Genomic DNA, 27219 nt, shown 5'->3' with positions numbered 1-27219 from the left:
CACCTTTTTTTTAAATGTATTCCTTGGGCGGTACATCTCCGTTTATACTCTATATAATGACTTCAAAAAGAAAGTAATTTACGAATTTTATAAGTTTTTTAGTAACGAAGTTATAAAATTCATAAATTACTTTATTTTATTTGGTTTGTCAAAAACTTCCACAAAAGCATTAAAAAAGGTTCATTCTTGACGACCTCCTTAAGCCTAATTGAAAGTGTACGCCATCGAAGGTAATTTCGGCCTTCACCTCTGATATGGTTGGTGATACGCTTTTGATCTACCCGGCTTCTTCCTCTTTGGATTCCACCCTACTTTCCTTGGGAATATTCTTTTCTTGTAACTTGTTCTAATTAGCTTCATTTTTTTTTACTCTGTCTGAGAAGGCCTGGGTTGTTTTTGAACTGTTCGTATGCATTCCTATCCCTTCTCGTGTGGTGGTCAAGAGGTCCTCCGTAACGGGAGAGTTTCGGAAGAATCCTCTATGTTGGATCACAGAAAAATGAGGTTCAACTTTGAGGGCAACTCTGAAAGAGACTGAATATTGAGCGATTTCGGGAGAGAGGATTGAGATTCTAATATAAGACACCTAAGCAGTAATAGGGCTCATAAAGATATCAGTGCTGACATTGCGAATGAACTGGAACTGGCTATAGACTGTTAAGACAATCACTTCGCCAAGGGACCTACCGAGGTGGAACCTGAACCTAGCCAGGATGAGGTCAGAAGTCCTAAAATTTATTCAATCGGGCGAAGCGCGCTGACAGTGAACGGTAAAACGAAAGCGAAATAACTTCAGGGATTGAATAAATCATAGAAGTACTCCGCCTATATAAGGTCCTAGTCGAGGGCAGCAGAAATTTCACTGCCTGCCTCTAAAAGGAAGCTGGGACATTTATCGGGAATGAAGAGGACATGGTATACCTACTTCTTGAGACTTACTTCATGGGGTCGTAACATATATATAATATATTATATAATATATAAAACAGTAAGATTAAAATCATAATAGCACAAAAACTACGAAAGCTAGAGCATTGGAATAAACGTTGAATCGTAGCTTTCCAATTGAAAAATAAGGTGTTTAATTAGATTTTTCTCGAATTTATATGGGTAAAAAGTAAAACAAGTGAAAAATTGACGTTACTTTTCCATCAATCCAGTACAAAATCGAAAGGATCCCTTATTATGACTTTTCATCTAATAGGATACCAAAAGTCCAATAGGACATACAGTCGACTAAAATAGAAAAATATTCTCTTATTATAACTGATTGAAAGAAATATCCCTATCTTTTATATTATGTTTTTTTTTACTGTTTTATGATCTTTATGCCGTACTCGCAGAATATTTAAAATTACAAGAAAATAGCAGCATTTTGCTTATCCAGCCGACCACTGCTTATCGGAATTCGCGCGTTTTTTAAATGGTCACCATAGTGTAAGCAGCGCCGCACACCATTTCGGTGGTACAACTCATTTTGCGCGATAGTTCACCCCCTCACACTTATTGCGTATGTGTACGCTTTTTGACTTTTCGGTGTGTTTTGTGTTTAGTTTTTCTGAAAGTCGTGCGGGTTGAGAATTCGGAGCGTAAAAGTTGATTTTTCGGTGGTTTCGCGGCACAGAAAATGGCAGATCAGAATGAGAAACTGCTGCAGGAGTTGGTGCAGCAACGCGGCAACAATCGTTGTGCAGATTGCGAGAGTGAACGTAAGTGAAATTGCGGAAAATGTGAAGTGTGGAAAATGCGAAGTGGATATCGCATTGCCCAGTATTTTCGCTGAGTCGCATATTGTCAAACCTTGGGGGGCGGGTACCAGAGCGAGCGCCGTCGGTATAGCAGGAGTTACACATATAGGGGAGCCGGAGAGATGTGTTGGTTGACCGAGGAAGAGCGTGCGGGCCTCAAGAAAGTGTTAATTCGGTGCGGGGCGAACGGGCGGGCAGACAGCAAGTGCAAGTGCGCGACGAGTGAGACTGTATGTTTACGAGACACTTGGAGCGTACGAGAGACGAGAGTTTTTTACTATTTCATTCATACGAATGCGCCTTACTACGTGCTTGCAAGAGGTTAATGCACGAGCCATAGAACGCGCGAATGCGATTCAAATCACGGCGCATCGCTCCAACCGCCTCCGGCCTAGCCCTCGCCAGTGCAGTCGATGTGTTGGACGTAGTAAAATAGTGCGCGGCCGCAATGCATTTCTGTTATTGTTTTGATTTGGGGCTTTTTGCTGCACCACCCAGCCCGGCCAATACCTCCGCGCGCGCGGGCCCATGTTGAAGGCGCCCCAGACGGCATTGCATAAAAGCTGCAGACGGAATGCATGCAATGCATCGAGAATGCACACTGTGTCTCCCGAAGGCGAACGCCAGGCGCCTCAGACGGCACGGGTCATGATTGCAGTGCTATTTTCGTGTTTGTTCGATTGTGTCGGACTTCGAGAATCGTAAATAAAATCGATGACTGGCACACGGGGAGGACTGTGCACTTGCCTCCGTGGGTGTTCCGAGCTTGGTTCCGAGAACGGACGCAATGACACTTTGACTGGCCTCGGTGATTTCATCAAATTGGAAATATTTATGACATACATGTCCTACTTTGACTTGACCTAGATAACGTACACGTGGCAAATGCTAGGGACGGGGTTTTATGTTTATTGTGGGACGTGCGGGGAGCATTGTTCTTGGTCGCACGCGAGCTAGCAAATTGTATTTCGCAATTATTTGTTTGTTTAGCGGCTAAACCCAGCAACGCTTATCAGTTTGGTTTCTGATTTCATGATTTATTACAAATTAACCATTGTATTACTGATTGTAAGGGTTTCTGAGAAAAAATCGGACCAAGGTGTATATGTCACGGTTAATTCTCTTTCAGAGTGAATGATTTTGTTCTAGAGGCCTCGAGGATGTTAAGAGTAATTATTTGAAGGTCTGAATAGACTCTGAAGGGTTTATAGACAACAGAGGAGTTCTAGATCCTTCGGAAGACAAGCATATCGATGAATAATATTTTGAATTTTCGAACACTATGAACAAATTCCTTCAATGGGCGACGCCACTGTCGACATCTAAAATGGAACTAATTCTTGGGATAGGAGTAGTAGGAGGATAATAATATACTTATACACTATATTCCGTTCGGTTGCCGTTTTTCTCAGTCATAGTTCTTGGGATCGTCCGAAGAGTCGAGAGTTTTTAAAAATTAATATCAAGTCATCGCTATTTGGTCGGCCTTTGGATCATTTCCCATCGACTTGGACGTTTAGATCCTTCTTAAATTTCGAGTTTCCATCAGCACGGATTACATGATCATACCATGGAAGTCGCGTCTCTCGAAACTTATCAATCGTGAATGTCTGCATTTCGGCCATGACCATAATGCTTTATGCCACTGTTCCTGTGTGACGTCTTATTGCGAGGTTATGGAGGACAACAGGGCGAACGATGCTGCGATAGATTTTGGATTTGAGGAGTTCCTTGATGCATCGATCGTAAGGGTTGCACCGGTGGATGAAACAGTTTTATGGCGCGAATTACCATTGGCAGTACCCAAGATACTTAAATTATTTAGCTTTTGGCAGGTCGGCGTCACAGACGGTGACAGTGCCCGGTTTATTGGGGTCGATCGTCAGAAACTGTTTTATTCAGCTTTCAGCTAAGCTTCCCAGTGTACAGCTTAACTCATGGAATGCCTCTTTAAATGGCGCTGATAATTGTAATCGTTCGAAGTGTCTGAAGTGCTTGTGAAAGTCTTGAAATCTCATCATCATCAACGGCGCAACAATCGGTATCCGGTCTAGGCCTGCCTTAATAAGGAACTCCAGACATCCCGGTTTTGCCCCGAGGTCCACCATTTCGATATCCCTAAAAGTTGTCTGCCGTCCTGACCTAGGCCATCGCTCCATCTTAGGCAGGGTCTGCCTCGTCTTCTTTTTCTACCATAGATATTGTCCTTATAGACTTTCCGGGTGGGATCATCCTCATCCATACGCATTAAGTGACCCGCCCACCGTAACGTATTGAGCCGGATTTTATCCACAACCTGACGGTCATGGTATGGCTCATAGATTTCTTCATTGTGTAGGCTACGGAATCGTCCATCCTCATGTAGGGGGCCAAAAATTCTTCGGAGGATTCTTTTCTCGAACGTTAGCAATTTTTCTTGCTAAGAACCCAAGTTTCCGAGGAATACATGAGGACTGGCAAGATCATAGTCTTGGACAGTAAGAGTTTTGACCCTATGGTGAGACGTTTCGAGCGTAACAGTTTTTATATGCTGAAATAGGCTCTGTTGGCTGACAACAACCGTGCGCGGATTTCATCATCGTAGCTGTTATCGGTTGTGATTTTCGACCCTAGATAGGAGAAATTGTCAACAGTCTCAAAGTTGTATTCTCCTATCCTTATTCTGCCTGTTTGACCAGTTCGGTTTGGTGTTGTTGGTTGATTCGTCTTCGGTGCTGACGTTGCCACCATATATTTTGTCTTGCCTTCATTGACGTGCAGCCCAAGATTTCGCTTCAATCGCCGCCTTCTCGACCTGGATGAAGGCAGCTTGTACGTCTCGGGTGGTTCTTCCCATGATGTCGATATCGTCAGCATAGGTGAGTAGTTGGGTGGATCTTGAAATCTGCTCAAAGTATAAAGTCGATTTGCGCCATATTTTTTCTACAATAAAAGGTAGAAAGATGAGACGATTCTTTGATAAGGTAGTCAATCGACGTGGCTTCGGCTACTGTCTGCCTTTTTACCGAATGGTAATGGTTATGCTAAGAGCGTGACTGTTGTTATGGGAGCGGGGAGGCAGAGTCTAGCCGGCTCAGATCTTCAGAGCCAGCCCGTAGCATTAACGAAAGAAAGCAGCTCTCTGAGGTCCCCAAAGAATGGTTTACCCAGTGTCCGTAGCTAGAGCTGCGCAATCGCGGAGAAAGTGCCTGAGGGTTTCCCTTCCTTCTCCGCCGCTTCGGCAATGCGAATTTTAGGGAATGCGGAGCCTAGCGGCATTGTCCCCTATGGGCCCCGTGCAGACCGCCGTAATCTTGAAAAACGTGAAATAATAGGGTAAAACATATTTTTCAAGGTGAGACGTCCTGTGTCACACTGCATAACTTTCGAAAATTTTATTTTGTATAGAAACAAAAAATTGTTTAATATTTTATACTGGTATAGCTAGCTATAACGCCTTAGGGGCTATATATTTATGTGATTTCTTTTCACGCCTTTGTGGAGTATAAGGAATTCATACAGTCTATTCCTTGTCATTGTTCATTTTATAGTTTATTTCCATGAGACCGTGCGTCAGTATCATTATTTATTTTTTATTGAAACATTTTTGTTAATAAATATGGACATCATCATTTAAAAGGTTAGTTTAACCAAAAACTTAGCAGCTAACTTCATCTAAGTTTTAAAGTATGGAACTTCTCTTGTTGTTTGTAGATTAAAGTCAGAATAAATTCCAATCGTTATTGTCGGTAATTCTAAAATAGGCTGGGGGAAAGACGGAAAGTTAAGGGTAAGGATGAGAAGGGGATTCACCTTTCCTTGAGGCGCAGCCTCTCTATCGGATAAAGAGAGGTATTAGCTCAGAAGATGGAGCCGACAGTGATTAGGAGTCGGATGAACTGCTTGTAGCGGAAAATCTTGATTTCTGGTTGAATTGGCTTATTTAAGCAGAGATTGAGTTTATAGTCACGTTAAGGTAGATAACTTGGTTTACTATGTGTATTGGCCATGCATGGATTTTTAAGGACAGATGTTTGATATCGCAAATCATTTCCGCTGTCATCTTCATTTGGTTATTTGGCATTTCTGTGGGTTGATGGCTAGTTTCCACTTGGTTAAGTATCGGCAGAGATCATCTAAATATGAATTCAGGAGTCCAAATGAGTCCGTGTTGTCATAAGAAGTCAAAAGCTTTCCTTATGCCAAGAAGATCATCATACTTAATGCTGTGCAAGCCTATTGTAACGAGACGTCACAAAAAGGAACACCTCAACCAAGACGACGGGACCATGCTGTTACGCTAGCACTGAACTAAATAAATATATACAATGATTCACAAAATTGGTCACGCTTTCGTTGTTAATGGGATTTTTATTGGAAACTCAAAAACTATAAATTGGAAAGGAATAAAAGCGGAAAACTGATTTAAACAAATTCCTTCAGTAAGAAAAAAATAGTTATGTAATCATTTAACGTGATCAATTTTGTCATTTTACACCACTATGTGGACAATTGAAGCTATTTTTTTGCATACACTCCTCTGGCATCTAGTACGTCTCATAATCATACTACAAACCAGGTTTTCAAAAATTTCCTGTAGTATTGTATTCCGTGCATATTACATATTTTCCCGCGGGTCGGTTTTTGTCCCCAACTATGACCGACCGTTTTAAAGAGGCTATCCCCAGGTTTTTGTGCCGCACTCCTGGAGTCATTTGGTGGTCGATTTTGATGTGCGCCGCGTATTGTCCTGTTGAAAGACAATGTTTGAAGCATCAATCTTAAATGGTGTGAAATATGTAATACTGTAGAACCTTAATATAAGAATCCGCTGTCATCCTCCCTTCCATCTTCTCCAATCTCACAAGCCATTTTCTTCTTATACATTCCTATGTTATAATTGAGCCTCGTGCAAACTTCAGTGTCGACACTACATGATATGGTTGTATTTTGCCTCAACGATTCTTCTACATCCAGTCGCCGCCATCCGATCTTTTTATTTTATTTTGGTTCCATCTGACCATATAGCCTTCGCCCAGTAATTTTCAGCCTAGGTTTTATATTTTTTTCGAAAGTGAATCGTAATTGTTGCTGTCTCCAACTTCCATGCGTTTCACCACTACGCAGAATATCCTCAATTTCCTTGCGAACGTTGGGGATTAAGGTCTTCTTTTCTTATTTCGTGCCTACCGACGCCGACGATAACAAGTACCTTGATTATTAATTTTGAATTTATTTGTACGTCTTAGCTTCATATTTATGTAATTTGTAATTTGAAATAATCAAGACTTGCCTTTTCTTTTCGCTTGTAATATTTCTTTCTTTTCGCCAACCAACGTCGTTGGTACAGAAGGGTCCAAAGCGGAAACCAACCTGCTATTTGTCAATCGTGCATTCCGGACATTTTCTGATACGCTCCAGGAATATCGTAGTTCTATAATCTTCGTGCCAGCATTGTATATCTCCTTCCGGGATTCGAATTCAGGTGTGAAATTGGAAGGCTACAACAAATTTTTCCTATTTATTTGGTCCGGTCCGACAACAAGTGGATGCGGACTTAGGACCCCGCAATCCTCAAAAAGAATAAAGTATTAGCCACAATTAGTACGTAAATATCGCTTCAGTTGTCGTATTCAATGTTTTGTCTTCGGAATGGCCAAGATAATTTCGCTTCTGTTGGAAGGATCAGTCTGCATTCGCATATTACGATGAATTAGTAAATCACCGACAAGCGGTGGAGCTCCACTGGATATCATAGGATTGAAAATCTTGGTTATGTGGTCCCTCTCTCTTTTCAGAAGCCGACCATTAAAAAGAACTTTGGTGATTTGGTATACGGTAGCGACATCGTTATTATTTGCGATATTTGATTACACGATATGAAGTTAATAACCTCGTTAACATCTACCACCCTTTCTGAAAATTCTTTTGAGTTAACTCATTAGTTGAATGCGTCTTCTGAGAAATTATTTTAGATGTGCTACCTGTAAGCTCTTACGGTGGACGGACTGTGCTTAATGTCAAAATTGTTTGATTTCAAAAAGAACAATTATTAATTCATTAGCAAAATGTAAACCACGTCCACGTTGAAGATCATGGCAATACTGGTCCGATGCACCCATTTATGATGTTTTGAACAAGTTTATTTTGTCACTGCTCCGATTTTCACTTGCCCTATCTCATTAACAGGCTATTTATATTTAAGAAATTTCACCCAGCTCCTCAGATCGTGGTGAATGTATTTCACATAACTTTTGACCTTATTTCTAGTTATTTTCTCATTTGTTTGTTTTTCTCATTTCAGACGTGGACTGGGCCTCGTACAACATTGGAATATTTCTATGCACTCGTTGTGCGGGACTACATCGCGCCATGGGCGCTCACATATCAAAAGTGAAGCACCTAAGACTAGACAAATGGGAAGATAGCCAATTGGAACGGATGAAGGAAGTAGGAAATTTACGCGCTAAAATGAAATATGAATATCGTGTTCCACCATGCTACAGACGCCCGTGCGAAGACGACCCACAGTATGTTTATATTTATATTGTTGCAAATAGATAATTGGTTATTGGGGGCAGAGGAATATTGCATTGAAAGTAAACAAACACATTTTCGATCCTTTTATGACTGCCTTTATAACGATTTGTCATTTTATGAATGAATGCTAAATTGATGCAGAGGAATTATCCCAATAATACAATACGGTACCAGTATTGAATATTGCGTACATATGATTTATTCCCGAAATGGTAGTCAGCATTGCATGATATAATATACTACATATATTATCAAGTAAAATTTTGATAATACATTCATTTGGAAAACTCACTGCCAAATAATTATAATGCCAAAAATGATTAATAGTTGGTCGCTTTGCTGTTTTTTAGGTAAACTTAAAAATTCGATTGGGTTTACTTTTAGTAAAAGTAATCTAGGGGGATTTTGGTCCATTCGGGCATAATGACAGCTTGAAGATTTGATTTGGAACCATGTCTGGTGGATGTAAGCGGTTAAACAATGCCTGGTGGGTGACATGCAAAGATAATGCAATTTCTTCCTAAGTACGGCTCGAGTTTTCCCCAAGTAACGCCTCCTTGCCACTTCTTCGGCTGCCAAGGATTTTATTTGTCTTTCAAAATCACCACTATTAAACTGCGTGAACCGCTGCTCCAACCGATCAGGTGAAGTCGGTAGCTGTTAAAGGGTATTTATTACGTGTTTGGCCAAATATTCGAAAATAATCATGGTATCCTGCGATGGTGCCAACAAATCATTTCATTTATTTATGAATTGCTTCATACAAACCTCTCATAACACCCAAGTAATACTCAATGTTCACCGTTTGACCTTCTGGCAAAAATTCTTGATGCACAATTATGTTTTCGATGCAAAAAGTGAGCAACGCCTTCTTTTTTAACTGAAAAATACTTGTTTTCTTTTCGGTTTCGGGATTCATAGCTCCCCATTGACTCGCCTAATATCTGAATTACTTGTTGCTTTCATAAACCGTTTACTGCACCATCTGTGTCTCTTAACGCGCATCGTTAGACTAGTCTACTCGTATATTGGGAACGCCATAGAATCCTGCAAAGTAACATTCGAAAATCTAAAAAAACAGAAAGTACTTTCAAAAGTTCACAGCTCTTTGGAAAGGTTGAGAAAGCTCGCCTGACACAAATATAACGGGCGGTTGCTCTATCTATGAAGTAATGCATTATCTTTAAGGGGGCCATCTGGTATTTTTTAACAAAATTTTAAGATTTTTTTTTCATAGAAAGATGTGTTTATACATTATATCCTTTTAATTCAACAGAGTATGCATATTGCATTATACAAAATAAAAAAGAAAAGTTTTTAGCTCTAATATGGCGGTGATATAGCTTTCTTCTTTAAGGTTTTGTGTGAAATAAAACCTTTTTAGAATCGATTCGATGTCTGTCTGTCTGTCACACCCGATTTATCCGGAAACGGTTAAACCGATTGTCACGAAATTTTGTCTTTGGAAGATTGTTCCCTTGAACCTTAACCGGGTTCGCAGTTTTTTTTTTGCTTAGAACCAAGGTCTCCAAGAAAAGCATAAGGACTGGTAAGGTTATTGACCGTTGCGAATGTTGAATGGTATCGAGAATGATCCTGCTACCTTTATCTGATTTCGCACATTGGCCTGGGTCACCCTAGTCAGTCTTATCAATTTAGTCGGAATACTGAATTTTCTCATGGCCTTGTACAATTTTACTGTGGCTATGCTGGCGGCATTGAAGTCGATTAAGGGGGTCATCCCGTGTGAAGGCTGTTTTTTTTGCCTTTTTTTGAAAAATTATTTTGGAGGACTGGATAAAGATAGAAACGTGATTTGTTCCATATGCTTATTGATGTCTCTAGTATATGTGAGAAATTTTTCAACTTGATATTGTAGCTAGTTTTCGGAATACGTGTCAATTTATGCACCCATCTCCAAAAAAAGGTGTTTTTCTGCTGCCACGCTGGAGGGCGCTGTGTTCATCTGAGGAAAAAAAAACTAAACGGCATTTTAATGTGGACAGTATTCCATTAATTTTTTGGATTTTGGTGTTTTTTTACGACTTTTTTTATGAATAAAAAAAACGACCCATTATCCTAGTTTGCGGACCGTAGAAATATGTATTAAAGAAGTCGTGAAAATTTCAAAGAATTTGGTTGGATAGATTTTGAGCTATTGTAGCAGCCGATTTTCAAGATGCAGTTTCGAGAAAAACCCATTTGAAAATTTAAATGTGATCATCAACAGTAAAATTTTAACTCACCATTTATCTGCTATACCTGGTCCATAGAGAGCACCCTCCGTTTCTTCAAAAAAGTCTTGTAAGGCCGATTGTTGCTCTCTGGTTTCGATTCTGGCTCTTTTAGCGAGGTCAGTCGATCGTCGTTCGGACCGCTAAATTCGCGCTTCATTACGGCGGTCGACATAAACCTGACATATGTGACCAACTTGACATCCCAATGTCTCGCCTTGCCTAATGCCTCGTTGCCAGTCATCAGGCATTGATTCGTTGTCCCACACCTTGAGCATAAGTGAGTGTTATTGGTCGCCTCCGTATTTATTCAGTTCGGCTGCAGGCGATTTATGATTCTTAAGCCAATGAAGCACGGAAGGCTTGATGGTGGGGGTCCCGGGATTCTCGTTGTTGAGTAGTTAATCAAGCTATGGTTGAAAATCTTTCCTTTCTTGTCTCGACAGGATGAACATCGAGGTGTATGGGACTTCATCCTGCTGACTTGTTGGTAAAACTTGCGCGCCTGGTATGGTTGCTTCCTGTAATTTTTGAGTTCACAGACCTGTTGGTTCTCCTAGACTTCCTTTTTTTTGTCTGTGAATTCGCTTCTCCGCTTCACGAAGTTCGTGATAAATCTTTGCGCGTGCCCACGTTTTTTGAGATTGCTGCATTGCGCGATATGCGACATTTCCACATTCAGGGTAGTGAACAGTAGGCAATCTGAAGGTCAGGGGAATGCGGGATATGGTTTAAAAATCCTCATCCAGTCGAGTCCAGAAGTTGCTTCGTGGCGTGCGGCATGTGAGATCTGGAATTATAGTGCAGCAGAGCCACACACGGATACCATGATGATTGATGATGAATTTTTGTCTGAAATTGCGATTTGGATTTTTTTGGCAAATGGGGAAATGGTGGGTTTGTCTTTTCAAGCGCCCAGTAAGAACACAATAGAGAAAATCATGGTCTTCGAATTTGTAACGCTTCAAAAACTTTTTGAATGTCTTCTTTTTGGGATTCGTCTCGCACACAGTTTCCGATATGCACGAGTTTCTATGATTGTTTTGCGCCGGAAGGATCTGAAAATTTGCAGGAATTTCGCAGAATGTTCATCGAATTTCAATATAAAGTTCGGGGAGGTGCGGCCGTTTTTAACCTCGCGACACCACTTGTACGATTGACAACTCCTATCACAACAGTTTTAAACGCATCAAAATTCTCAACTGGATTTTTTCTTCCACGATATGAAAGTGTATGGCATTACAGTTACTTTCTTCACGTGCATCATATATTGATGCTGGGAACTTGTAGGTGGGACTTAGCTATGCTTTATCGGTGGTGGTGGTTCGAAACGGCCGGAGGTATACCTACTATATACAATATATACCGACTTAGTTCTTCATTTGAAGTGGTGTGAGAGTGTAATACCTTGATATCGCGTTACAGACTAGTATTGATGAGAGCTTGAAGCTTTCGAATCACACTGCCCTCATTTAGATGCACCGTGAGAACGTTGATGCAAAACAATATAGGTGAATATCAATGCATTTTCGGATTTGAGATAAAATAGTGCATTTTACATGCCGCGGCGATGTGGAACTCACAACCAGTATTAAATTCTCCCTGTAACATTCGTAAGAGCATCAACTTATATGTTGACTCGTTGAATTGATAACGTTGGAAAATAAAGACGGTTAGTCAGGTCTAACCGCGGAGCACAAAAATAACATTGTAACCGCTATTCTTATCGTCGGGATTCTCTAAATAGATCCCTATAAAACTCATAGTTATGCGGAACTCATGCTGGAGACTTAATGGCCCATGGCCCATAATAAAAATATTACCTCTCCATTAGATGTTAAAATTTACATTAATTCATATTGCTATGGTGAATTGATTTTAATTGATTTGGTTCATATTGCTATGGTGGCTCCCAAGATACTATTATTACATATACATAAACCCCAACTACTGTTGGTGTTTTGAGTTTGTCTACTACTAACAATCATATTAATCTCAACAGCAAAACCATTTTTAAAAAAAAGTACACACCTGTAGACTACATTGACTAAGTTCAACTTATCCAACATAATCTTACGTAAATGCTTTCTCTTTTTTTCACAGAGTTCTCATAGAACAGTGGATACGTTCAAAATATGAAAGGTTAGATTTCTCACAAAACGGTCACCCAAATTATATATCAGGACACATGGAAGGATTCTTGATGAAGCGCGGCAAGGAAGATAGCCGTTATCAGCCAAGAAAGTTCGTTCTCTCTGAAACCGATGACACACTGAAATACCACGTGAAGGAAAGTAAAGATCCAAAAGCAGTTCTAAGAATATCAGAGTTAAATATTGCATTCGCCCCACGTAAAATCGGTCACCAAAATTCAATGCAAATAACATACATGAAGGAGGGCTCGACAAGACATATTTATGTGTACCACGATGATCCGGAAGTTATAAATAATTGGTACATGGCAATACGATGTGCGAAATTGCATCGGCTTCAGGTGGCATTTCCTAGTGCTAGTGAAGCCGAGTTAGTGGGTCTGTTGACACGAGACTTCACAAAGGAAGGATGGCTTCTAAAGACAGGACCTCGGCCGAGCGATGGTTATAAACGACGATGGTTCACTCTAGATAATCGGAAACTGATGTATCATGATGAACCGTTGGACGCATACCCCAAAGGAGAAATATTTCTAGGTCACAATTTGGATGGTTACAGTGTACGTGTTGGCGCCCCAACTGGTGCCAAGGATCAAGGTTACAGTTTCACGTTGTTCACACCGGAACGCATCTATAATTTATCAGCGAATAGCGAACGAGATAGGGATGATTGGATAAATGTAATTCAAAAGGTTTTGGAAAGGCCGCTTACGCCACAAGATAGTTCAAGTAAGTATTTGAAACTTGTGTAATGGATTTTTAAAATGGGGTGTTTTGGCTCATTAGATCCCTCGGATGATAATGTTGTTTATTAGAATATCCCTTAAAATTAGTTTTCTTCCCCGCATATTACTGCGATTTTATTTATGGGGGTTTTAGGATTTGAAAAGAAAACCACATTTAACCAGAATAGAAAATGGGAATCTTATTGAAAAATATGTTATTGCTAAATGGCTAAACTATCGGTCATGTTCTAAGAAGTTGCCACACAATTTGAATATCTAGGTAATGACAAGGTGGTCCAATGGACTTTAGGAGGTTAAAGCAAACTTCCGTTGTAAAGTTAAACGGCGTTTCCGTAACTCTTCATACCGCATGACCGTTCATTCCTTTCGGTCCTGGAGGGTAAAGAAAGGTAACGACTTCAGAAAACATAAAATCCGCCGCTTCGTTTTAAATTGCTGAAAAGTGGAGTGCGTGAGATAAGTGACTTCTTATAGATGTTAACAGAGCGGAGCATTTTGCACGAATATTTGCATATGACAAAAATATGCGCGACGACTTCCTCATTAAATACAACGACACGCAAATAAATCAAGGAACTGCTAAGAGCTATTGCAGCAGAATCTTAGAGAGTTCGTGCGACAGTATGTCAGATACCCATGAAATCATTTTTAAGGCCTTGTATAAAACAAAACCTTATTCAAATTGGTTTATTTTCTGTTTGCCTGTCATACGCACTTCTCTCAGAAACGGTCATGCCTATTGATATGAGATTTGGTGGGCAGGTTGAATTGTGAGCGCCCACGCTTGCAATCAGTAACATTGTTTTACATTGAGTGTACATTTTTTTTCACGAAATATATCCATGTGGAGTATCAAATTAAAGGTCTCGATTAGTACTACTTAGTTTTTACATTATTTCTAAAGTCGGGGGAAGTGGGGCCCGGGAAATGATAACCTATTTGAGGAAGCCATTCTCAAAAAACACTCAATCGAAATATCTGAAAAAAAATCACAAAGCCACTATATAGTAAATACAACTCACCGTCGTCAGTCTTTCTAACTCGTCCTAGTGACATTTCAGAAGTCCTCGTTCATTAAGAGCACCTATAGGGATCATTTTCTATGGAGACATACGTTAGCTTACCCGATGCTGGATATGCCGAGCTTATCGTCCTCCAGTTCACAGTGTTGTCCACTGCTCCCGCTGAGACATTGACGGCATGCAACAAGGAGTTTCGGGTATCGTTGTAAATGTCCTTCGAAGTCCGGTTTGATTTCTATTAGGTATTGGCAGTATTTTTTCTTGCAGTTGTTGATGAAATGAAAGCGTTCATCTTTTCGACAAATAAGTTTCCCAAACCAATCAACGCTACTTCATCTGGCACTTGAAGGACAATCATTCCATCGTACATAAAGTTCCATTGTAGATCCCCAAACACAGATCCTACTTGCTTTTGCATTTTACTTTCAGCCGGTTATCTGCCTCTTATCAGAAGTCTTCCTGAAAGCCAGGGTGATTTAATTTAGACGAAGTGCCTTAAATCCAACCCTAGTTGGCATTTGACATTTGGCACCACCCCACATTATATGCCATCAATCTCTTTCCGAGCCAGAACCACGGTCATATCACATCGACCGTACAATGGGTTCGTAGAAATTAATACTGCTGCCCTGATAGACTACTTGCTAATCCAACGAACGGGAGCAGCATTAACAAATATCTGCGTTTAGAGCGTTTAAGTAATGTTATGTTTTCATCAAGTCCAAATACTGAGGAAGGCGTCAAGTAGTGGCTAAAATATGCATATTTGCAAAAAATTACAATAATTTTCTGGTAAAATTAAGGGAGCAGCATGTTGTATATCATCTTCTTCCACCTATTTCCATGGTGAAATGCAGATGAAGTGTCGGGAGATTTTTGGGTCTTCAACAGTAAGACCAACTTGTGTCTTTTCTACAGGGTGAGAGACATTCTCTCGATCATGCGCAATTTAAATCGTGGATGATCGAGGGAGTGTTTCATGGAGCACTCGGAGTTGGGTTTAGTAGATCTCCCGTAGTTCCTCCATCCGCTGCAGAAAAAAGGTGTAATAGTTTATAACAATAACCGAGGGCATAATACTTGGTATAATTTTTTCTTTCGTGTCTTGTTAATTGCAATTTTGCATGTTATGCTCTTGCCCTGCCATGAAGCTTTTTTGGATGTTAATTTTCTTCCAGTTCCCTGTGTTGCTCAGGAATAAAACGACTTCAACATAGTAATTTCGTTCCCTACTATAGTGCAATATAGAGCTATAGTTAAACGCATCCAATGGCATTTTGGGGCGTTGGGCATCTTTTTTATCCAATGACTTAATGTTGGGCAACATGTCCCTTATCAAGGCCGGCATGGTTTGGTTTCCTCTTAACAAACTCATTCAATTCAAATTATACGCTCTCCTGCGAAAAAAATTCTTTCCAGCTTGCTCTCATCTTCACTCACACTTTGCATCAAAAATCTTAGTATCGATCCGGGAACCTGTATTGTGGGGGAGAAGCTACAGCTTCTGAGCACTCAGGCCGTGTTGGCCCATTGGACTCGTAGGAACCTGTATTAGTTTGCCATTTCCGCAACAAATCTTCACCAAAAGGCATCGTTGCGAGAATTTTCGATTGGGACGTTTGACCTTGTCGGTTCATGATTCGGAGTGGTTGTTGTTCAAAGAACAGCATTTTAACAAGCAATCATTGTTTTTGGCATCTAGAGTCCAAGTGTCATGACTGTTCCGATTAAATGGAAGATGGAGCGTTCAACGGCGATGTATGCCTGCATGCGAGATAACCAGAACGAATCATGCCTACACCATATTTTATACTTTAAAAGCTCATTTCTAGATGCTAGAAAATTCTGAAGTAAATGCCTTTCGTTCATACGCGATTATTCATCAAGACGCAACCATTATCTTTCACATTTTATAAGCATGTTTATTTAATAGGGTTAAATATTCCTAAATCTCAGAATCAAGCGATGTACATCATCTCAATAGCTCGTGCACCGTAAAACTAAACAAGCTTTCACCTAAACTAAGTTATTACTTTCGATTTCAGTGTCAGCACGGTTAATACGGAAACGCACAGGAACAAACGCAATAAACATATTTGCTGGAAGATAATGTACAATATTTCAACGCATTTTAAAAATAAAATTTTCCTAAAACAATTTCAGTCTAATAGCATCAAGCGGATTATAATGAAAATAGAACAATATTGTAATGTTAATTGAATCTTCATAATACTAAAACGTTATACATATACTCGTTAAGCAATAATTCTGGAAATTAAAGCACATATCAGTGAAATCATGAACAACTTTGAATAGATGATGTATTCGTTACAGAGACAAGAAGTCAAGTACATGAAATGTACGACGACGAACTTTAAATATTAAGCACTCAAAATGAAATTGGAAATGATATTGTGTTGATGTTTACGGTTTTAGCGTTAAATTCCTTGTATTATATGTAGAAACGATGTGCAAGTTCTATATTTTTTCAACTATTATTTATTATGAAATTTATTTGAAGCAGACAGTGGAAAGATTTAGTTTATAATAGGAAGACAAATATCACAAAACCAGAGTGTTGTAGAGCATCAAAGACTATACGTTGTAACAAGAATATCTTTACGTCTAAACTTTGTAGATAATTTCATTAGCCACGCTGGGTCTTGTGGAAAGAATCTGGAGATAAGAAGTAATCGAGTTTATTTTCGCCTTTCAGCCGACTGAAGAACAGCAATTTAAGTTGATATGCCACTGTGAGGCTTGGTATGTTATTCAACCTCACCATTGCTTGATAACGACATTGAATACTTGAATTGAGATCGTTTTTCATAAGAAAGTATAGCAGGAAATACAAAATTATCACTACACAGGGCTTTAATTTGTTTTCTGAATTTCCATACAGTGTAAATAGTTTATAAATGGCACAGCCTTCAGGAGATTTTTTGTGGAAGTAAACGACATCCTATTACTATTTAACACTTTTTTCTAGTCAAGTTCAATAGTGCGAGATAGGTAACTAGTTTAAGAATAATTTAATGCGTTTTATTTGTTTGAGTAAAGGGTAGCTTTTCATAAGCAGCTAAGAATTTAATGAGGGTAAGCAAACAGAGGTCGAAATTCAGAATTCAGTTAAAATACATGTTGGAAACCAGTTGTAAATACTCCGCTTCTTTCATCCCTCCATTCCCCAGCATTTCATTTACTGTAGCACAGCACGTTATTGCGTAGTCATCATTTATTTATTTAGTAGAGAACTGGAACGTAGGAAAGCGTCATATTTGAAATTATTTAGTGAATTACCCTGGAAGATTTTTAGGTGCCAATTTAATCGTCTTTGGTTTAGTGAGAGCATTTCAAGAAGCTATAAATAAATATGTTAAGGAAGTAAATAGTAAATACGTGTACGACCAATTTTCGATTGTAGTGTTCATATTATTGAGGAAAAATATAAATATTAAGAAATAAAAAAAAACTAAATTACATGGTGCAGATATTGAAAACGTTTACAAAATAAAGATGATAATGTATACTTTTGTGAAGGTTTCACTAACTATAAATTGAGAGGAAATGAAAAACATAATGTTTGCCCAATTAAAACTAAAATTTTTACAGACTAGTTGGACTTGTTAAACGCATATTGCATTTGATTTAAAAGAGAAAATGATAAAAGACCAATTAACATATGTCAGTTAGTTTTGTTTAATTTCAGTTTAACATTATTTTATACTACTTTAAGCAGTGTAATTTATTTAAAAAGAATCCTGAATTATTGTCGAATGTTTTAGATTTGAGTATTTGTAGACAATCACTGCAATTTGCTAACAACAAATGCTGCTAAATGTAGATATTTAAGATTTGCTTTAAGTTATCGCCTACTCGAAGCAACGTTTCACGTTATGATATTCAATATAAAACATTCAACAAAACTTCATTTCTGTGCAATGATTTTTACAATACAAATACTACAACAATATCAAGATTATGTAAACTCTTTTAGAGTTGTTTTAGTTCAATTAATTTTTTTCTTTTGAAATTTATTATAGAAAAAGATTTGATTTTAGTTGCAATTCATATTGAATATATAAAATACCAAAGGTAATAGTTGCTCAGATTTATTATAAATAATAATTATTACATAATATTGAAGTGTATCTAATATACAAATGAAGGGAAGAGAAAAGGAATAGAAAACAATGATCAGACATGGAATGTGCATGTTCAAATTATGATAGTTTAAAAGAGCATGGTAGCAAATACGGATTTACGTCTCGTAATCAATTGGGTGTGTTTTCTTTGGATCATTTACTTCGTAATTATATTTAAACAATCGTTTTTGAGGCCATCTTTATTTACTAAGTAATAAAGAGAAAGAAAGGATGTTATATACTAAATAGAATGTGTAAAATATTGGATATAAATAAATCTATGAAACAAAATTTGGTGTTTTTCTTCAATATTTGAAACATATATCGTGGGCATTCAGAGAAAACCACTGGAAGTGTAAGTAAACTGCGGTAGGTGTACTGGTCTTCAAACCCGTAAAACATGTAGCCTTTCTATAGTAGAACACATGTTTCCGTTTAGCGCAAAAACCTTGTTATTGAAAAAATAATCCACTAAATACACTTAGTCTATTTTCCCACCTAGAGAATTTCGGCACTGGTTGATACTCATTTTTCCAAAAAAATCGATTTTCTAGAAACATTTTTGTCTTACAGTTTATACGTGTATAATGGCGACCAAAAGTTTGAGACCACCAATAAAAACTTGTTTTATATTTTAATATGTAGAAACTGCTAGTGAAAAAACAGCTATACCCATTGTTGCATCGCTATAATTTTCCTGTCCGGTTTCGAGGTTTGGATATTCAAATTTGAGTCGTCAAGTTTTGGCCACGGGAGGGAAATTTATCGTTGCATGACTTGGGTTTTTGACAGGTGAGCGAGAGGAGAGGCTGAGGAGCTTTTGGATTGTTGTGAAGAGGCGTGTTTGTTATGGACAGAAATAATTAAAGTGAATAAACTTCCTAAAGAGATTTTTCTTTTTTTCACCCTGGTCAGAAGTTGATTGACAATTTGCTAGGATCCGCGAATACATCGCGCGAAGGATCTATGTGCAATTCGTGTTGAACAAAATACGTTGCGTTTCGGCTAGATAGTTCCCAGTTTTCTGAAAGCTTGTTGATTGCGCTAATCCATCATCGGATTCAGTGGCTGCACGGGGAAAATAGAATTTTTTTCAGTTCTCGTTTGTTTCGATTGCACTAAGGATTGGCCCCAATGAGTTTTAGTTGTGTTGACCTAATTTTAACGGGATGAAGCTCATTAGCTATTACCATGTGCAGGAATAGACCGACATGAGAAGGAGGTGGACGAACGTTCTGCAAAGGGACATATGCGACAATAGAAGGCGTTGCAATAAATCCCATCCAGGATTAGCTACCCTTCACAAAGCCAACCCTCAGTAGCACAGTTTCAAGAAAACTATTTGGAAAGTCTTTTGGCGAAAGTTACCAGCGCCAAATCACCAACTGCGTCCTCGGTACCGGTCCCATCATCATCGTGCAGTAAAACCAGACTCTTTTCAAATGCTACCCCCAAAGTCTCCTAAACAACAATCTTCTTGCATCTTAACAGTGCATAAAACAAGTATGATCAAGCCAGGGCCAAACACCACCTTATATACCAAATTTTCCCTCTATTCAATTATGCAAAAAGAAGCACAAAGATTAGATAGAATAAAGAAAAGCTGATGACAATAATGCCAAGATTTAATTGCATTTTGGTTATGTGCCTTTTATGGGGACGAGTTTTCAATGATCTCGATGGAGTTAAAAGTACCCCATTACTCTCAAACCCAATTTTGAACAACTGATCAAAAGGTAAACAATAGGCGAAACCGGTGGACACCAATATTGTAACATCTAAGTTGTCCATGAAATTGCAATTCGAGAGTACATAACTAAGTGAATTTATATTTATATTTGTCGAGAATTGAAAATTTGTTGAATTAGAAGATAAATTATTAACGTTATGTGTTATTATTTACTAAAAGAAAGAAAAACATTTCCAAACGTGGAAAGAAAAAAAAACAACCACCGATTTCTTCAAAAGTAATTTAAGTATATAAAAGTAATTATGAATTAATTGCCTTGATTTTGGTCTAACCTCCCCAAGTATGCGTCAGCCTTACCATTTATTTAGGGTCCCCCCATTATATTAGAAGCGGCAGCGGGCCCGAAGCGTCCAGCTTCCGGTATTCCAACTTGTTTTACATTCAAAATAAAGTACTTGATTTTGGTACCGGCTAGCCGCTATAGTCTTGTACTCCAATTTCCATTTTAGATTTTTTCCGACAGATCTTCCCGAGCTCCTATTTACGTTAACCAGTCAAAAAAATATACATATCGGAGACAAGAAATACATTTTTTTTTCATTTTTTAAGGTTTTGTGTAAAACAAAACCTTATTAAAATCGATTCAATGTCTGTCTGTCTGTCTGTCTATCACACGCATTTTTCTCCAAAACGGCTAAACCGATCCGAACGAAATTTGGTGGACAGATGGGAACTATAAAATCCCACGCATACAGTGAGTGGAATAAATTTAGGTGGAATTTAAAGGGGGGCTCCCCATACATGCAAAGGGGGATTCAAAGAATTTTTTCACCGGATATAGTTGTGTAGGGTATCAAATGAAAGGTCTTGGTTTGTACTTTCCGAAACTGACATTAGTTTTGGCATAAATTGCAAAGTGCGTGAGTAAGGAGTCAAAATGTACGCATTTGAAGTGAGACAGGACTCATTTTCATAAACTACCAAACCTAAAAATTCGAAAAAAATCAGGGTGGTACGCCTAGATGAAATCTAGGCCCCAAAATATGTCCCATTCCGATATCTGCTCAAATAAACTTAGTGATAGTATATTACTACTTTTTAGAAATTTACTGAAAAACCCCCCTTAAATTCATCTTAGGACTTCCGAATTTTGCACCAGAATAGAGGACAATATTTCGTACATACGTGCTAAATTTCGAGAAAATCTGGCAATTAACGCCAAAGTTATAGCAGTTCAAACTTAGCAATTTCGCGCCAATTTACTGCTTCCAAAGCCATGCAAATCAGATGCTGACATCATAATTACCCGGAATAATTGACATTCGCGTGGAATATTAAAGTCGCATTTATGAAGAATCTATTTATTCGCAGTCCTTTTTAAGGTTTTGTGTAAAACACTTATGTGAAATCTAATCTTCGAGAGATGTCCCATTCCGGTATCTGCTCAAATAAATTTACTAATAGTATATTATCAATTTTTAAAAATTGACTTAAAATTTTGCACCGATATAGAGAACAGTCTCGTGCATACACATGCTAAGTTCCATGAAAATCCAACCATTAGTGTCAAAGTTATAGAAGTTCAAACTTATCAATTTCGTGCTAATTAACAGCATCCTAAATTCGAGTGAAATATTAAAATTCCATTCAAGAAGAATCTAATTCTCCCTAGCCCTTTTTTATATTTGATGTTGGTTAAATTGTTTTCATTCGCTAATAATATTAATCTGAGGGCGTGAAGCGTATGAGGTTGACCATTATCAACACAGGGCTTTCCATTAAAAGATTTATTTAAATTGTTTTCTAGAAAATTGAGGGCAATGGAATTTTTAACTATGTAACACGGAGCTGTCGTGCACTCGTCGCTCCTCACATCTTTTTCTTTTTCTTCAACCTTCAGTTCACAAGCGGGGTCGGCTCGTGGTGATCGGTTTCGTCATTTTATTTTATCAAATGCCTGATCAAGATGTAATCGCGAGACCTTTAAATCCCCATCCAGCGTATCAAGTCACCATTGTTTTGGCCGGCTTTTTGGTTGCTTCCCATTGCTTTCGATGTTCTGACCACTACTAGTTGTTGAATTCTCGTTAGTGTGAGTTACGTGACCACACCATCGAAAACGCCTCTTTTGCAGTTTTTCCACAATTGATGCAAACCCATATCGATGGGGGATATTCTCACTTCAGACGTAATCAAAACGTGTCACGCCACCAGTGCAATGCAACATCTTCGTCCCCATTACCGCAAGATGCCGTTCATTGTCCTTCATAGTAGGCCAACACTCAGAACTATAGAGAGCGGCAGACGGACGACATTGCAGTAAATTTTAGATTTGGGACGTGCGCGGATACGTCGATCACAAAGAACACCAGTTGGGGAATGCCACTTCATCCAGCTTGTGTTAATGCGTGAAGCAATTTCATTACGCAGTTCTCCATTGGCTGATAGCATTGACTCGAGATATTTAAATCGCTGAGTAGTAATAATAGCAAAACACTCCAACATTGGGACATTACCACTATTTTATAGGGTGTTCTCTTTCTCTGCGTATTGAACTAAACTGACTCAACAGTATAATTATAGCATTTTTTGATTTTAATTAGGAGCTAGAAAAATAGTCTGATCATTTCCAACCTTGCCTAATTATTAATACGAGCAGCGGAACAAGGAGCAGAGCTTACCTCATTAGTGAATTGGACTTTTAAATCACTTCAAATTTGCAGCAAACATGAAGATAGACAGCCGACAAACTAAAGACATTGAAAGCAGGCTAAGCGCGTTACAAATTGTGTCAAAATTGGAACTTGCATTTAGAAAGTATTGAGTGCAACAGATTTTAAGCATGGATAGAAACATCAAATGTGGAAAAGCGGTCAGATTGGATTTCGTAAGAAATAATATGGATTGGATGGAACAGTGGCACAGTGGAATCCCGATAGTTCGTGCATCGATTATTCGTATTTCCGCCTAGTTCGTACAAAATTGGCGGTTCCCAGAGTAAATTTTCTTTATTTTTGGACTCCCGATATTTGGTAATCCCTATATTACGTACCAAATCGACAGTCTCTTGACCATACGAGTTATCGGGATTCTTCTATTTAGGTTTAAGTTAATAAGTGTGTGAAGAGTTCCTGACAAATTGGCCGACCCGAAAACCTGACTCCAAGTTAGTCTGATAAAGGGAATATCAAGAAACATCCAAAAAGACCAGCAACTCGGATAAAATAAGAAATTAACCAGCAGTGTAATCTGAATATGTTGGTTTGCATCGTAAAACGTAGATTATATGACTTGTGCTAATGGGAAGAATTGAACAGCAAGGATAAAATAAAGTTTTTTGAACGCCACCCCAGTTGAAATACTGTCCTCTAGAGTGACGAAAGTAAGTTCAACATCTTTGGTTTTAACGATAGCTTATATTTGAGACGACTAAAAATATAAAAAAAAAACATGGCCGTGATAGTCTGGGGATATTTTCAAGCTTTTGTGTAAAACGAAACCTTATTAAAGTCGGTTTACTCTCTATTTGCCTGACTGTCTCTCTGTCACACGCATTTTTCTGTAAAACGGTTACACCAAATTTGGCAGGAAGGTGGGAACATTGTTCTACGTGGAATTTAATGGTGGTGGGAGAGTCCCCATACGTGCAAAGAAGGTGAAGGGGAGGTTTTTTCCACAAAATAGGTTTTTTTCACAAAATATGGTCAAGTGGGGTACCAAATTAAAGGCCCCAATTAGTACTTTTCAAAAATCCGCCTCGGTTTTGACATGGAAGGAAAAGGTTAATTTTTTTCACGGGACCATTCTCAGAATCTACTCAACCGAAGAATCTGAAAATCATCAAAAAGCGACCACTTTATAGTGCCCAGGCTCCGAAATACCCTTCATACAAATATCTGTTCAAATAAAGTTAATAATAGTATTTTACTATAATATTTATTAATTGACAGCAGAGCCCCCTTAAGTCCATTCTAGAATCATGAAATTTTACAGTAATAGAGGCATGATATAGACCATGATACCAAATTTGGAAGAAATCACGCCTTTACTACAAATAATATAATAGGTCAAAGTCGTCGCTTCACTGCAAATTCTAAGACATTGAATGACAGTACCAATTAAAAGTGGGTTTTCTGACATAATATATGCATATACATTACGTGCTAGGCCCCCACTCCTAGGGGGAGATATCTTTATAAAATAGATACACAAAATCTTTCATACCTGAAGCGTCCAGCTTCCGGTTTCCTGAATTGTTCTAGATCTGATATGGGGCCATGAATAATGGGGGGCTATGGATCGATGTGTTGACGAAAACAACGGAGAGAATATGAATAGGATGAAGAAATATCACTTGTTTGGCGATTCCAGTCAGACAACGATCCAAAGCATTGTTTGCAGCTTATGAACACGGGGTGCTAAAAAATAATAATCTTATCTTCAATGTACAATTATGAAAATATAAAGTAAAACACAGAGAAGGTCGAATAGGCCAAGGAATTGTAATAGTCACCCATTCAAATAATATTAAGTTAGATATAGCTAAAGTAAAATATTGACTGCTTATAGTACGTATATAAGTAAAGAGTTTTGAGGTGAGAAGTATCAAGTTGGGAAAAACCGTGATTTTATGAAGCTACAGGAGAAGATTTTTGAAAAATGTGAAAACTGACAGGGACGTAATATTTAACGCATTTTTACAGCCGGAGAGTTTTGACTAAAAAAAAAAATTGTTCTCACACCATATACATACATACATATAACTTTTCTTTGACCCCTAATTTACTCCATTTTTTCTCGTAATTTATTCAGATAGATAAGAACTAGAACGTGTGTATTTTCCATTTGTGTGTTGGCATAGATATGAACGTAATCAATGATTGAAAAATTGTAATTATATGATTATTTTTGATTTGATATTAAATATCAATGAAAGATAATGACGACCATTCAATTATATAACGTATCACGCCTGTACCACTAAAGATTGAGAATAAGTAAGGTTGCGATTAGGTTTTGTAGACTTTCCTTTAAGGCTAATTATTTTTTCTCAGTAACGGGTGGGGGGTGGTCCCCATACATGCAAAGGGCGATTGTGATTTTTTCCATCGAATATATAGTCGACTCTCAATAATTTGACGGTGGATAATTTAAACCTCTGAATAATTTGAAATATTTTCTCAACCCGTTGAATTCCCTGGATAATTTGAAAAATATCAGCGTATTTTGGTCCCTTCAGTAATTTGAAATGAAAACGAGTGCTTATTACCTGTCAACACTCTATAATTTGAAGTTCTCACACCTGAACTCTCTTTAATTTCAATTATCTTTCTTCTCTAATTGTCGCACATTTTTTTTCACAGAATATGATCATGTATCAGATGAAAGGGCTCGACTATCAATTTTCGAAGCTGATCTTTAGGTGAACACAGGGGAGTAAAGGCTCAAAATGTTTGCCCCAAACACTGAAACCGATGTCATTCTCAAAACCTACCCAACCGATAAATCTGAAAAAATCACAGTGATGCATCCCTACAATATCTAGGCCTTGAAATACATCTCGTTCCGATATCTCCATAAATAAAGTTAATAATAGGTAATATACTATTATTTATATTTTGGAGCTTTACTCACAATCCGGTTCCAGCATTGGCGCTAATATAGGACATAACTCTGAGAAGTTTGCACGCAATCTAATAAAGTTATTGAAAGTCAAAGTATTGTACTTCACGTAAAGTTATTGTATTCTAGGACGTGTATGACGTCATCATCATACGTATAAAGTGAACTTTATGAAGGGCGGAGGCACATTGGCTCTTCTTTTTTAGCTGTTTTTAGTTATTTGAATATCAATAGTAATTTCTAGAGAAATGCATGTGTGTGTATACGTATATGGCAATAAAATTTGCGTGTAGTGTCCAATAAGATGGGCGTGCATGTATGCTTTCGTTCACAAAGTAAAATAGAAATGCCTGAATATGCGTTAGATCAATTTTCCGCACAATATTCATTTCTTTAATTTGTATGTACATTCGCATATTTTATTTGCCAATATATGACGGGATATTTTGCATTCTTAGCTATGTATGAATGGGAAAACGTGCATAGAGACTTGTTCACATAAGATGAACACAAAACCTTTTACCTGAAGCTGCCGAACTACCGGTATTCCGACTTGTTTATTTAGCTCATGTGCTATGAACTCTAAAAGAAACAGGTGTCTGTCCATTGAACAAAAAAGGCTTGTTATTGATGCTGTGGAAAGTGAAGTTTAAAAAAATGTGGAAAAACAATTTAAAATTTTACCATCTCGGTGATCGATCCTCAATGATTTAAAAAAAGATCGTGTTACGGGAAGTGGCTTAAGGGCATCTTGAAGAGTGCTTCCTCAAATGGATCGTTTAACGTAGAGGACAAACGTCATTTAGATGGACTCATGTTGAAGGAAAAAGTTAAGTTTTTTGCTCAGTCACTCGAGATTGACAGATTTGTGACTCGAATTTCAAAAAACATAACGCCATCACGTTTAAAAAAATATCTGGAGAGCGCCAACGTGAACAGCTTGCTTTGTTCTGCATGGATAGATGAACTGCAACATATTCAACACAGATAGAACTGGTCTATTTTATAAGTGTCTTCCTGATCGTACCCTGAGATTCAAAGACAAAAAGTGTCATGGGGGGAAACTGAAAAAGGAAAGAGTAACTGTCCTTCTCGCCTGTAACATGAATAGATCCCAAAAAATATAGCACATATAGTAGGGAACGACTTGTTTTATTTAAGTTATAACTTCTAGACGAATAATGATAACAAATAATTGAACATGACTTTTGAAGGGGGAGGGCATTGCTTTCATGAAAAAAATGTAGTATGAAATTATCAAGATAAAAAATGCTTCATTTATCGACCTCAAAATTGCCAAAAAAAATTCCTGAAAATATGTGGTCGAAGTTGTCGAAAAT

General features: G+C 38.1%; 1 protein-coding gene and 1 long non-coding RNA gene across 2 annotated transcripts; both read left to right on the top strand.

Annotated features, from left to right (window-relative positions):
* Positions 1-1529: 1529 nt before the first annotated feature.
* Positions 1530-18858, top strand: LOC119654240 (arf-GAP with dual PH domain-containing protein 1-like). Its single transcript, XM_038059483.1, has 4 exons — positions 1530-1709; positions 8032-8257; positions 12605-13383; positions 16468-18858. Exons 1-4 carry the CDS (start codon positions 1628-1630, stop codon positions 16530-16532), a joined length of 1152 nt encoding a protein of 383 aa, XP_037915411.1. The 5' UTR covers positions 1530-1627; the 3' UTR covers positions 16533-18858.
* A 4197-nt stretch (positions 18859-23055) lies between these two features.
* LOC119654247 lies at positions 23056-25821 on the top strand. Its single transcript, XR_005249802.1, has 3 exons — positions 23056-23289; positions 23360-23639; positions 25621-25821. It is a non-coding gene; the product is annotated as an uncharacterized LOC119654247 (long non-coding RNA).
* Positions 25822-27219: the final 1398 nt, after the last annotated feature.

This window comes from Hermetia illucens, chromosome 1 (assembly GCF_905115235.1).
Source record: "Hermetia illucens chromosome 1, iHerIll2.2.curated.20191125, whole genome shotgun sequence".
NCBI classification, from domain to species: Eukaryota; Metazoa; Arthropoda; class Insecta; order Diptera; family Stratiomyidae; genus Hermetia; species Hermetia illucens.
Note: the sequence above shows the minus strand (reverse complement) of the source record. Positions and strands in the feature narration are given on the sequence as shown.

Excerpts from the sequence above, each read along its gene's own strand:
- LOC119654240 (XM_038059483.1), top strand. The coding sequence starts at position 1,628 with ATGGCAGATCAGAATGAGAAACTGCTGCAGGAGTTGGTGCAGCAACGC. Across the intron at positions 1,710-8,031 it reads TGCAGATTGCGAGAGTGAAC|ACGTGGACTGGGCCTCGTAC; the intron begins GTAAGTGAAATT and ends TTCTCATTTCAG. Across the intron at positions 8,258-12,604 it reads CCGTGCGAAGACGACCCACA|AGTTCTCATAGAACAGTGGA; the intron begins GTATGTTTATAT and ends TTTTTTTCACAG.